Source organism: Amblyomma mixtum, chromosome 9 (assembly GCF_055824585.1).
Source record: "Amblyomma mixtum isolate Tamu chromosome 9, ASM5582458v1, whole genome shotgun sequence".
NCBI classification, from domain to species: Eukaryota; Metazoa; Arthropoda; class Arachnida; order Ixodida; family Ixodidae; genus Amblyomma; species Amblyomma mixtum.
This window is the reverse complement of record NC_143020.1, coordinates 26306556-26319136: the sequence shown is the minus strand read 5'-3', so window position 1 is coordinate 26319136 and position 12581 is coordinate 26306556. Positions and strand designations below refer to the sequence as shown.

General features: G+C 44.9%; 1 protein-coding gene across 1 annotated transcript in view; it reads left to right on the top strand.

Annotated features, from left to right (window-relative positions):
* LOC149328561 (acetylcholinesterase-like) overlaps positions 1 to 11069 on the top strand; it is a 44697-nt gene extending 33628 nt beyond the window's left edge. Inside the window, exons 4-7 of the mRNA XM_089562255.1 lie at positions 1925 to 2215; positions 6950 to 7217; positions 8987 to 9345; positions 10602 to 11069. Of these exons, the coding sequence (XP_089418381.1) occupies positions 1925 to 2215; positions 6950 to 7217; positions 8987 to 9345; positions 10602 to 10743 (1060 nt within the window). The 3' untranslated portion in view covers positions 10744 to 11069. The remainder of the gene's footprint in view (positions 1 to 1924; positions 2216 to 6949; positions 7218 to 8986; positions 9346 to 10601) is intronic.
* The last annotated feature ends 1512 nt before the right edge of the window (positions 11070 to 12581 follow it).

Genomic DNA, 12581 nt, shown 5'->3' with positions numbered 1-12581 from the left:
ACGCTCGAATGGTTTCAAACAAAAAACGAGACATTATATGCAACTTCTTTCTGAGCTTTGAGATTCTGCATTGTTTTTGTTACGTAGCTGATGCACGAAAAAGATGTCATTTGCATATGTGAATGCTGCGTTGCTTTTAGCCCATATGATGCTCGGCTCCTGACCCGACAGACGCGGGTTAGATCTCGGTCCGGTGGTCGCACTTCGAAGGAGCCGAAAGGCTGGAGGAACACGTATACGATGTCAGTTCATGTTGAAAAACCCCAGGTGGTCGAAATTTTCCAGAGCCCTCTAATATGGCGTCCCTCATAGCCTTAGTCGCTTCGGGACGTTAAACACCGTTAAATCAAACCAACCAATCTATAGTTGTTTATGCTCTTTTTTTCAGAAAGTATTTAACAGTGGATAATTTACTAACATATTGTTATGTTTTGCAGCGTCGGTATGGCGGTGATTACCCCGTGCATGTACCTTGCGTTTCTTCAGTCATCTTAGGCAGGGGAACGCGCATATCTATCTTCACGTGACAGCGCATATTCCATTTTCTCCTATCGAGACTCCGCCAGGTGCACAAAGGAACCTTCGTTGTAATCGTTGAGGGCAGGCAGTAATAGGACACCACCAAATTATTCGGAAGACATCGCGGATGATTTCTCTGGATTTCTTGATTTTATAATTAAGAACGCGCGCCGGTAGCCATGCAGCAGGTTGACGCCTTCTCTATAGCTGTCGGCAGGAACTGTTTCTGTAAATATGTCCCGTAAAATATTTTATGCTACCAAGTTACAAGATTTCATTTAAGAACTCAGTATTCGTGACCATAAACTCACCGCCCACGTCGAAGCACAACATCGACGTCGCCAAGGCCCAGCTATGAAAGATGCGGAAACAGATCTACAACGACCAGGTCAGCATACATAAATCAGGATGCAAAATACATAAAAAAGACATTACTTTTTCCATTTAGTTTTGGTTTGGCTTGGTTTGGTTTATGGGGTACAACGTGCCAGAATAACTCAGGCTATGAGGGACACCGCAGTGGAGGGCTCCGGATAATTTAGAAAACGTGGGGCACTTTCACATGCATCATATCCAAAGTAGGTTGGCCTCTAACATTTCGCCTGCATCGAAATGCGAACGCGTGGCCGGGAGAGAACCCGCCTCTTTCTGATTAGTAGCCGAGCACCGTAATCACAGAGCCACCGCAGTGGCAAATATGTCTTGTAGATCACCTGCAAAAGCTCGGCTCTATTAACACATTACCAATGATCATACATTCTACTGCGATATTTTTCGTCTTTTTAATCTGCTAAGGGTTCATTTTTGTTCCCTTTATATTCATATCTATACAACACCAGCTCTTTATTTATTAATTCTTTACTTTCGCGTCTTTTATGCGTCTATATTGCTTCCTTGGATAATATTTGCCTTTTGTGATACCTTGTTGTCTCTATTGTTCTTCGTTGCACACATTTCTGACTTTATATTTTTTTTTCTTTCTCTAATAATTATTGCTCTTGTTCTCCTTACTCGATACCTCTTCGTGCACTGTAAGGTGCTCTAAATATCGTAAGCTCCGTAACACAGCCGTAAGGAGGTTGTATGCGTAATAAGAATTTTTACGCCCCGAGTAAAAATGTCCATATTCAGTGCATAGTAAGCACGCGGCTCATATGGTCACTTTGGGTATTAATGATATTTTTGGCAATACTGGCAACAAGATCGTCTGAAGCTAGACCTATATATAGTCTCGAGATTTACAAAGCGAGACATTTTTACTTTTCCTCAGGACTCCATGCCGGAGTTTGGAGTGAATAATTTAATAAGACTTATTTAAAGCTATTAGAGCGCAAGAATTAAACTAATACATCAAGACACCTTGGAATAGAAAGTGAACTAGCATTCTTTGCGGCCGTTTCCGCAGGTGGATCAAGAATAACATTGGGCATTTCGGCGGTGACCCTTCAAGCATCACGTTGTTCGGGGAGAGCGCTGGCGCTATGAGTGCGCACGCTCACGTACTTTCACCCATGAGCCGGGGACTGTTCCGGCGTGCCATCGCCATGAGTGGCGTCATCAACGCACCTGATTTTACGGAGTCCGCCCACGAGAGCGCGGCCAAGGGTGACGCCCTGGCCGCCATTGTCGGCTGCCACCCGGACAACAAGACGCTTGTGTCCCACCCCGACGAAGTCATTCGCTGCCTGCGAACGCGGTTAGTATCACTACGCCGAGACTGTCATGATTTCGTCCTTTGCGGTCTTTGCTGTGGCTCGCTACTCAAATTCTGCTCTCCCTAACATGACGCAACAGTGCACATCCTATAGATATCTTTGCTTCCATAACCTTCTTTTAGGGTTGTCTTGAAGGATCGACATACTTAATTGCGGGCTTATAACGGCTGGCATGTGGGCCATTTGGTGGTTCAGTCTTCTTAAAACAGCGCAAAGACGCGGACACAGACAGGAGAAACACAAAGTGCTGACTTTAAACTATGTTTATTCTTGAAATCTACATGTAATGCCACCTGGTGTTCTCAGGTGGCGCTGAAGTGTCTTCTTGTCTGAATTTCCTTTCCTCAAATACAATTTTCATTTTTTCATTACGGCCCCTCTTTCTCTTCCTTCTTTCACTCCCACTTCCTCCCTTCCTCTACAAACGGATGACGGGTGTCCACCGAGATATGTGAGACATTTGCTGCGTAATTTCCTTTCCTCAAATACAATTTTCATTTTCTTCATTACTGCCCCTCTTTCTCTTCCTTCTTTCACTCCCACTTCATCCCTTCCTCTACAAAGGGATGACGGGTGTCCACCGAGATATGTGTAGAGATGAAAAATTTCAAGAAATTTTGAATGGAATGGAATGGAAGTGAAGGCTTGTCTGAAAAACTGATGTGCCGCTACTTTGGACTGTATCGAGTTTTGCGCCGCGTCACCGAAGTGACCTACGAAGTTCTTCCTGACGGGACTGTGCAGCCTCAGCGTCGTCCACCCCGCTCTGAGGTTGTGCACGTTGTCCGCATGAAACCCTACTTCACGCGGTAATGGATAGTACGCTCAGTGTTCCGGTAGTTTTCGCGTGGGACACCTTCGCCCACCTCCCTTGTACATTTTTATGTGCTTGTGCTGTTTTTTTCTCTTTCCACTGCCCGTACTGCAACCCCGCTTTTATGTTTGTTTTTTTGGGGGGGGAGGGGGAGTAATGCCACCTGGTGTTCTCAGGTGGCGCTGAAGTGTCTTCGAAGACGTTGAAGTGTCTCGCGCTGGCTGGCTGGCTGCTTGCTGTATTCTGCCGGTTAGCGATCTGTCGCCCTATTTTCCGTTACAATATATAGGCATGCCGATTTGCGCGAGAGATGGTAAACCGATATAATGCACATAAGAAGGCTAATCGCGTTTTGCGCGCTTTGGCAATTACGCTTTCTTGATGAAGAGAAGGGATGCAGTGAGATAAAACATAGAAACAGGTTTGATTTACGAGCTTCCACTATCTGTTGGCAAAGTGTGCGTGAGACAACAGGGCGTTGCTGAATGACAGATTAGGGGAACACAAAAACAATTTGACTGACGCCAAAGACCGCAACCGGTCGCTTCACTGCTATGAATACGCAAATGAATGCCAGATAGTGTGCAAGCACATTTTCGATAAGTGCCAAATGAGAAGGAACCGAACTACTGGGGAAATAACTGAAGCACAAATATTCTTAGCTCTGGGTGTCCTTTGCGTGTAGCACCCCATCTCTTTCGTTAACAGGAAAAGAAAGGGCGTACTATGCAAAGCGCGCCTTGCGCAATTAGCAATTTTTCTTGCACATCATGTATATTTCCAACCTCACCCTCTTCAAGCCATGTGTATCTATAAATGTAAATTTCAAGAATAAATGTACATAAATGTCAGCACTGTGGCTGTCCCTGCTGTCTACTGTCGCGTCGTTTGCGCTCCTTTAAAAATCAATTACGAGCTTCATGAATACAGATAGAGGCATAATAAACAGACATAGAGGATGATCAGGCATTACCCCCCTGATCATTTATTGTACATGGCGTAATGTATAAAATTAATACAGTGAAGAGAACGAGAAAAGGAAGAGTTGGGCGGGCATTCAGTCCGTTCTGTCTATTGAGGCATGATCACGGATATTTTTCTGGTGTGGTAAATAAAAAATATCAAAGCAATAATTATACTAAAAGACCATATAGAAGCATTCTCCACTCAAATTCCTGACTTAAAGATGGAAGTAGATTTCCAATGTTGTAAATGAAATATAACTGCTTAAGAGCGGAGAATCAGATAAAGCATAGAATTACTGAACAGAGGGCGTTGCGGAGTTACTTTGTCTATAAAGAGCAGGGCTAGAGCCAAGACGAAAGCTGACAGGAAAGAGGACAGTGAGGACGGCCCGGCAAAGCGCGAAAACTGAAATGGCTGCCGTAACGCTACGCGACGGAGAGGGACGGCGATTAGTGAAGAATTACCACCCAGTCACTCTCAGAGTGGGCGAGAGAATATAGTCAAGGGACGGTAAATCACAGGCAGAGAAATGCAAGGGGCTGTTTGATAGGCTGTCAAACTGACTTGAAAAAGTGAAACGCCGCCGACGGAAATCAGGTAGATAAATTGAAAAGGCCCAATTTTTTTTTTAGGGGTGTCGGCGGCTCCACATTTGTAACTGATCTCAATCTTGCGGCGCGGCCACGTTCACTTGCAGCAATAAAATGACACAGCTGTGGTGAACGCGGTGCGTGATTTACGTTAGCCGAGGGTCGACAAAACGCAGCATATGCTTCACGTACTGCGCTACACCTGTTATACTAAGATGCGTTGCCTATGTTGACAAAAAAATTGTTTAAAGATGATGGTTTGTAGCTTTCCTATGAAAATCGAGCAGTCAGTGCAAAAGATGATGGTTTGCAGCTTTCCTATGAAAATCGAGCATTCAGGGCAAACGCTGTTTGCTTTTTCAGGAAAAGCTATTCCGTGGCTTGTCAATGAAAACGGTGGAGGGCAGAGAGTTATAAATACCCTATATTTGTTTCATTGTTGTAGGCTAAGAGGGTTAGGATGACCTCGAGTGCACAAGAATCTTGAGAGAACGCTAACATTACCTTAATTCACAGAAAGTAGACGGCACGGACATTAAAAATTGCGGCCCGGTCAGCGCGCTGCCGGTCACCTAGTAGGTATTTACTAAGGTAGTCGTTAACAGAATCAAGAAAACGTTAAACTTTAATTACCGGAATGACCAGGCTGTATTCCGTTAAGACTATTCTATAATAGACCATACTCACACCATCAACCAATTGATAGAGCATTGGGCAGGAAATAGCAAAATGCTTCATAAATAACTTGCAAGCACTTACTTTACCGGATCCTCAAGAGACATGCACTCATTACAGGATCAGAGCGTAGAAGTGATTTATGTATAAATACCAGAGGATGCAAAGCTACTACAGTGCTCCATAAAATAACCACAAAAATTCCAATCAGGGAGGGTCCCAGGCAGAGACACGCGATGTCCCCAATGCTGTTCACTATCTATTTACAGGAGGTATTCACAGGCCTGGATTGTCAGAAGATGGGGATAAGGGTTAAGTGGAGAATACCTTGCCTATTTGCCACTAGCTCATAGCATCGACTTTAAAATGCCTCAGGGGATGAATTGCAAAGGATGATCACTGTCTTAAACCGTCAAAGACGAACGGTGGGCCTAAAAATAAATCTGCTGAAAACTAATGTCCTGCAGTCTCGGAAGATAATAGCAGTTTACGTTGGGTGGCGAGACACCGGTGGGTAGACAGCGCAGAACCGGGTAATAATAATGAAACGGTTAGAAGAACAAGAACTGCTTTGAGCGTATTAGGCATATACTCTCAGATCACGAATAACAGCTTACGAATATCTCGAAATAAAGAAGTATGCATCTGCTGCATTGCACCGGTACTCACCTGTGCGGCACAACCGTGGAGGCTCACGAAAAGGGTTCAGTTAAATGTAGGACCACGTAGCCAGCAACGGAATACAAAATGATAGGTCATCGTTAAGAGATAGGAAGACGGCAGAGAAGTGAGGCAATAAACGCGTGTCAAAGACATAGTAGTCGACAAAGACAAGAATAAATGGTCTTGAGCAGGTGATGTAAGGCTAAGGGAAAATAACCGCTGGTCGTTAAGCGTAACGGATTGGACTGCAAGAGGAGGGAACAGTAGTAGGGGACGGCAGAAATCTGGCTGGGCGGATGAGATTAACAAGTTTGTGAGTATAAGATGGCTGCTGCTGGCATATTACGAAATATTATTGCATGGTTTTTTGCTGCTCAATACAGCTTAATTGCGTGATGAAAAGTCAGTTAAGGCCCCATAGATAAGCGCTTTCTGGAAGCACAGGCGGGAAAAAACGCACCGACGCTTATGACCTCAGTGTAACGTGACGTTCAGCAAGAGCTGCAAGCGGTTTTCAATAAATACGTTTATTCATTCATTGGTACCTACTTTCTTTTCTATATTCTGTATGTGACACATATAACGCAGCGCTATGGTATATGTTTGCTATGTATGGATTCTCTATTGTATTCAATGTCAGCCGTATATATTTTTGGTCGGTTTTGTGGCAGTTACTGAAATTGTTTGATGCGACACGCCGCTTCGTGCGAAAAGCATGCAGGTTCGTATCTGCCGCTCCACACAGAGGGCGCCGTGGATCCGTGTAGGTTTCTGTGTGGGTGCTGAACCACTCACCCTTTCTTTTTATCCTCCCCACACACCTCCTGCGCTGCACGTTGCTAACGCTAAATTTGACGCCGCACAACCGGGAAACGCCCCCTGCACTACTGTCGTAGCAAGTATACATTTTATAAGCGAAGTTCCCGCATTGTTGTAGCTACTTTTATTTAGTCGAACTAAGACATGCATATCAAAAATGATTGCTTTCAATCTGGTCTCCGCGCCAGGCCGGCTGATGAACTTATGCTTGCGGCATTCCAAGCTGTTCCCGGGAAGCTCTTCCCCTTCCTGCCAACGTACCAGAACGCCTTCCTTCCCGAAGAGCCTTCCTTGGCCATTCAGTCGGGTTCTTTCGACAAGAGCGTGGAGCTGCTCACTGGCGTGACGTCGGACGAGGGTTCCACCGCGTTGTACTGGTTACAACCTAATCCCGAGATTGCTGCTGAGCATCTCGACAACGTCGACAGAGAGATGCTAATAAACGCCCTTCACAAGGTCAGTAACACTTGTAGTTTGTTTATTTATAAAGAGTTAACTGCCGCTCGAACGTGCACTGTTACAGCCTAGTTGGTTGGTTGGTTTATGTGGTTTAACGACCCCAAGCGACTAAGGCTATGAGAGACGCCGTAGTGGAGGGCTCCTGAAATTTCGACCACCTGGGGTTCTTTAACGTGCGCTGACATCGCACAGTACACGGGCCTCTAGAATTTCTCCTCCAAAGAAATTCAACCGCCGCGGCCGGGATCGAACCCGCGTCTTTCGGGACAGCAGCCGAGCACCATAGCCACTGAGCTACCGCGGCGGCACAGCCTAGTTCCGTCTTATCACGTGATAGCCTCTTTCACGGAGTATTTCCATCGCGCCTAAGAGGAATAGGTGCATGCAGGCGGAACATAGGCCATGGGAAAGCCCCGGCAAAACTACGCGGACTTTGGCATACATGCCCACGCACACATGCCTCGCGCTACATTCGTCATCTTCGGGTAATGTAATCACTTTGCACCCACAGCCCATTACTCGCGCCACGTTCGTTTTTATTGCACGAAGGTTTAAACTGTGTACAGGCGCAAAACGCCTGTAAACGTGCCTCTGACTGCGTGTAGGTGGGAGGCCAGTTTCACAGCATTTCAGCTATATATCGCAAATCTTTGCGAGTTAGGCTTGAACTGTGTTTTTTTTATTTGCTTAATTCATACTAGAGACCAAACATATATGTGACGTCAGCAAGAAGTGGGGGAAATGCTATCACCGATCGAGTCGACAAGCGAATCGATAGCGCCGTAAAAGTTGCTGACGTTACGCATTGTGTGCTCCGAAGAGCACAGCTCTCGTAGCACCAACTAGCATAACGGCCAGTCACCAGCTCTAAATTGTGTGCTCAGCAGTCACGCTCTTCTCCTTCTGTGGGCACTGATGGGACTGGTAGATTCAAACGAGGTTCAGTTGAGTTGCAAGCCTGTGTCGGGTCGTGGGAACGTACGCTTCTGCACTGTACTGGATTTCAATGTAGCCGCCGCAGGTGCAGCTTAAGTCGAGCAATGGAGCATGATGACAAAAGAGTTGGAAGCATCGCTGGAAACGTCTTTTGAAACGCGGTTGCTTTGAGAATTATATGCCAGAGCAGAAAGCCGATCCGTTGTGTCCAGACAGCAGGATTAAGAGGCCGCTGACAAAGTTGACAAAGCCACCAGACAAGGCGAGTGTCTAGCCAAGACCGAAGAATTGCAGGTGTTCTTGCTACTTGTAATAAACCCATTTCGTGCTCACATCTGCTACCATTTACAGGAGACCTAAACTTTTTGTTCTCGTGATGATAGGAATTATATAGCGCAGGAAAAAAAAGGTCATGAGAATTCACAAAAAGTTGATTTCCCATTGTATACGTCATAACAAAACGACGTAGTGTAATATCTTAGCATTGCATTTTCTGCGACTTCGCTGTTGTGGTAGAATAGAACGAAAAATGTTTAAGAAAAAAGTTCTAATGCTAGATGTGAAGAAGGAACTGAAATTAGGCGACACTAATATTCTATACTATCTGAAAATGGCGACACTTAAGCAGAGAGGCAAATAGAAGTTGAGCGCTTGGCGCTGCTGTCAAGAGAAAAGCAACGGATTTAACTCACACTTCTTGGCAAGCCCTCTTCGCGTAACTACGGTGGTTTGTTGAGCTCTTAACTTATGCGAAATATTATGCGCAGTTGTTAAAAAGATTTCCGGTCATAAAAATATTAGATTTAAGCCTTTTTCATTGCGTTCTCCAGACAGTTTCATCGTGGACGAAAAGTAAGCCTCCCTCGCTGCTGAAGGACGATGAGGTCGAGACCACAAGCAAAGCTGCGATCAGGCGCAAATACGTGGATTACTTGGGCGACCAGCTGTTCGTGTGCCCCATGCATTCTGCGGCCGCTGCCCATGCGTCACATGGTGCCACGGTGTACACGTACGTGTTCGATCACTATCCTACCAAGAGAGAACCAGTGACCTGGGCTGGAGTTGGTCACGGCGTGGACCTCTATTACATCTTCGGGTTGCCTCTACTGGACCGAGAGCGCGTGCACTTTAGCGACGAGGACGTCGCGGCATCCGAGAAGCATCTCACAATGATGGGCACGTTTGCAGGGTGAGACACATTCATATTTTTCTTCCTTTGTTCAAGTTTGCCTTTCTACGGCAACTTCTTTGCTGAAGATAGTTCCTCGGAGGTGACCAGAAGTTACATTGAGACGGTTCTTTATGTCTGTTCAAGGTTACGGAAGATTTGGTTTCGGTGGCCTGTAGTTACTTTATTGTTGCCTAGTTGCGTGTGTCACGTCATTAATTTTTTTTTTAAATCATCCCCATCTTCTTCCTCCTGAGACAGCAGGAATCATGCTTGAAATAAATTATGTTTTCAATTCTGTTTTCTTTCTCAGCATCATAGAAATGGAATGGGCTTAGCTGTTCTTCTTGTGAAAGTTTTATCGCTTCTAATTTTAATGCCATATGTCACGATGCAGCAGTCTGTTTTAAATGTAAACACAAGGAACGTGTATACCTTACGCTTATTCCCTTATTTTAGGAATAAACTAGTCCACATGGCAACTCCCCTATCGTTCTATCCGAAAAAGAACTGATAATCACAGAACTGTTTTCTTTAAGTCGTGGAAGAAGGGTGCTTAGCCTTATGAAGGCGCTGTGATATAGGTCAATAAAAATCTTCTCTAAGTCAGCACCCCGAAAAAAAGATTCGACGGGGCGAAGACAAACGCACGGCGCTTGAAATCCGCAAGGGCTTCTTGACATTTGGGAACTATTAAATGCTTATGAAGATCTTGAAGTCTTCAGTGGTTCTCAATAGATATCCCTGAGTGCAGCTACAACGAACAGAACGTCATGAGGGTCAGATTTTCACGCTTGCTGAAGGAAGCGTTAAACGACATTGGCTGTACAATGTATACGGGTCATGTGGTGACTCAAGCTCATCTAAGTAACTTTCTGAAGCGCGGACCCCAAATAACAAGCTTAAGAATATATCGGGAGCGATGTTACATACTCGTATATAATCCATACTGGTGCACATAACCTTTAATTCCTGGATTGTCGTTCTTCATATTTCATTCACTTTTTCATGTGTAGTACGAATGCGGTTTTAGGTGGACATTTTTAAAGTTTTAATTGCTTCCTGTAACCTATTTTGTAACAGATTACGAGTGTACATCATGCCCTTCCTTCCTAGCGATGCTGCTTAGAGTGTTGTGTTGTGTCCAGAGGAATGCATGTGTGTGAGCGACCTCGGATCTTAGGACGAATGGCAGATAATAGCACGCTGAGCGACTGAGGCTGTTGGAATTCAATCCCGCCGTCCTCACAGTGCGTTGTCTTAATCCGAATTTGCAGCCTGCCTGTCCACCCGGGGGTGTCTTCCTGGCCAAAGTACACTGCCAGTTCACCCAATTCCATGCTGCTGAAGAACAACAACTCCACCAATATTATTGGCTTCCGCTCCGACCACTGCACCATCTCAAGCGGGCATCTTTAAATATGTATGTAATGGTGTGCACAGTTCGAAAGCGTACTGCACGTTGACGTTAGCCGGTTTGTGCGGAGATACTGCCACAGTCAAAATCTTGCAGTTTTTTTTATTTGAAGTTACAATGAATAAAGTTCGCGTCGCCTGTCATTCCCTCAGGTGAAATGATGACATTTACCGCAGTTTTTTATTTACATTGTAAAAAAATTGTTTGTTTTTAAAAACTCGAAGAGCGTGTATTTGATATCTTCAATATTTCCCAGCTTCCTTTTCGATAGTTTGAAGCTAATAAAAGTTACAATTTTCATTCTCGGATTTACTGAGTAGTGGATTGACCAAAGCGTTTTTTTTCGTCCTTAGTAATATAAATTAAAGCTGCTGATTTACGCGGCAGCTATTAACGTCACATTATAGTTTCTCGAAGTTTATTCTACCGAGAACTTTGAAAAATTTACTTCCACCAGCAAAGTCGCCATTTTCACGAAGAATGACTGTGCTAGTTATTCCTAAGCGCACACTGACGCACGAAAAGGGCAGTACGCAGAAACCATGGCATCTTTCCCAACGACTAACGATTAGCACCATGAACGGTGCACATCACCAAAGCGACGCGCACAGAAAAAAGGGCAGGACAATGACGTTTTCTGTGTGTCGTCTTGTCATGCTCTGTTTTATCATGTTCAACCAAAAAGGCCAGAATTTGACGCCACTAAACCTAATAAGATTGGGAAATAAAAGAAAGCTGAGAGTTTTGTGGATTTAAATGTTTATTTTTCAGATATGACCTGTTATTTTGCAAAGCTTCCGTACTATCACTGTCCTGAAAGACATGCATGAAGAGACTGAAAAATTACAAAATCGCTATTTCTGTGGTCTGGGGCATCCTAATGGAACCGGTGAATCATCCTAAATAAGCAGCGCTGTGCAGAAAATGTTTGGCGACAGCGATGGCAGCCAGATACGCACCCGTCACTGCTGGCCTGCTGTGAAAAATGAATACCTGCCCTATTTTGATGAAAGTAAGCTGTGTACGCCAGTAAATAGAGAAGTACGATTCAATTTGGCTTTACTGAAAAACTTTTGAATGTGGTCCACTGCTCTGTGTACAGGTTTACAGGATGTGTTTTTTGCAGTCATATTTTTGTTGTTGGTTTCTAACGTGAAGCATATCCTTAATAAGCGCAATAAATTGCGTTCGATATCTCGAAAACCTGCGATTCACCGCCGCTCGGCGCCGCTCGAACTGGTCGGTAGGAAGTGACGCCACACGCATAATCACTGCCCGCCCGATGTGCACGTCTCTCTAGACACAACTTCTTGTAAACATTGCAGGCAACAGTTTCAATTCGATTCCAATAAAAGCCTCATGAAAAAAAAAGGGACGACCAGCGTCGTCTGTCACGAAATTTCATGTTTTGTCGAAGAGGTGTATTATGTCATGAACACAGGACACATGAGCGAGCTCTGATTGGTCGAAGGCATGTGTGATGCCAAGAGGTCATGTGACATGGTCGACTTGGGAGGTTGCAGTTGGCGGCGGGCTCGGCGTACTTTGGCAGCTGCGTTTGGGTGTATGCGGACCTGCCTATGCAGCTCCCTATTTTCAGTTGTAACGGAGACGGAACAAAGTGGCATATGCCTACCGTACGGGAGAAACCCCTCAAGCGACTATGGCGACCATACAAGTAAATTGGTAAAGATGGAGTATTGTTGGCTTGTAAAGGTTTCGCGTATGCGGCAAGGTGTAGTGACCCATTTGGAGACGTAGGCGAAGTGGTCTTCAGACTGTAGTTCTATTGCGCTCTCTGCACGTAAAGTATCCTAAGCACCCTTATGTTTTTCAAAGT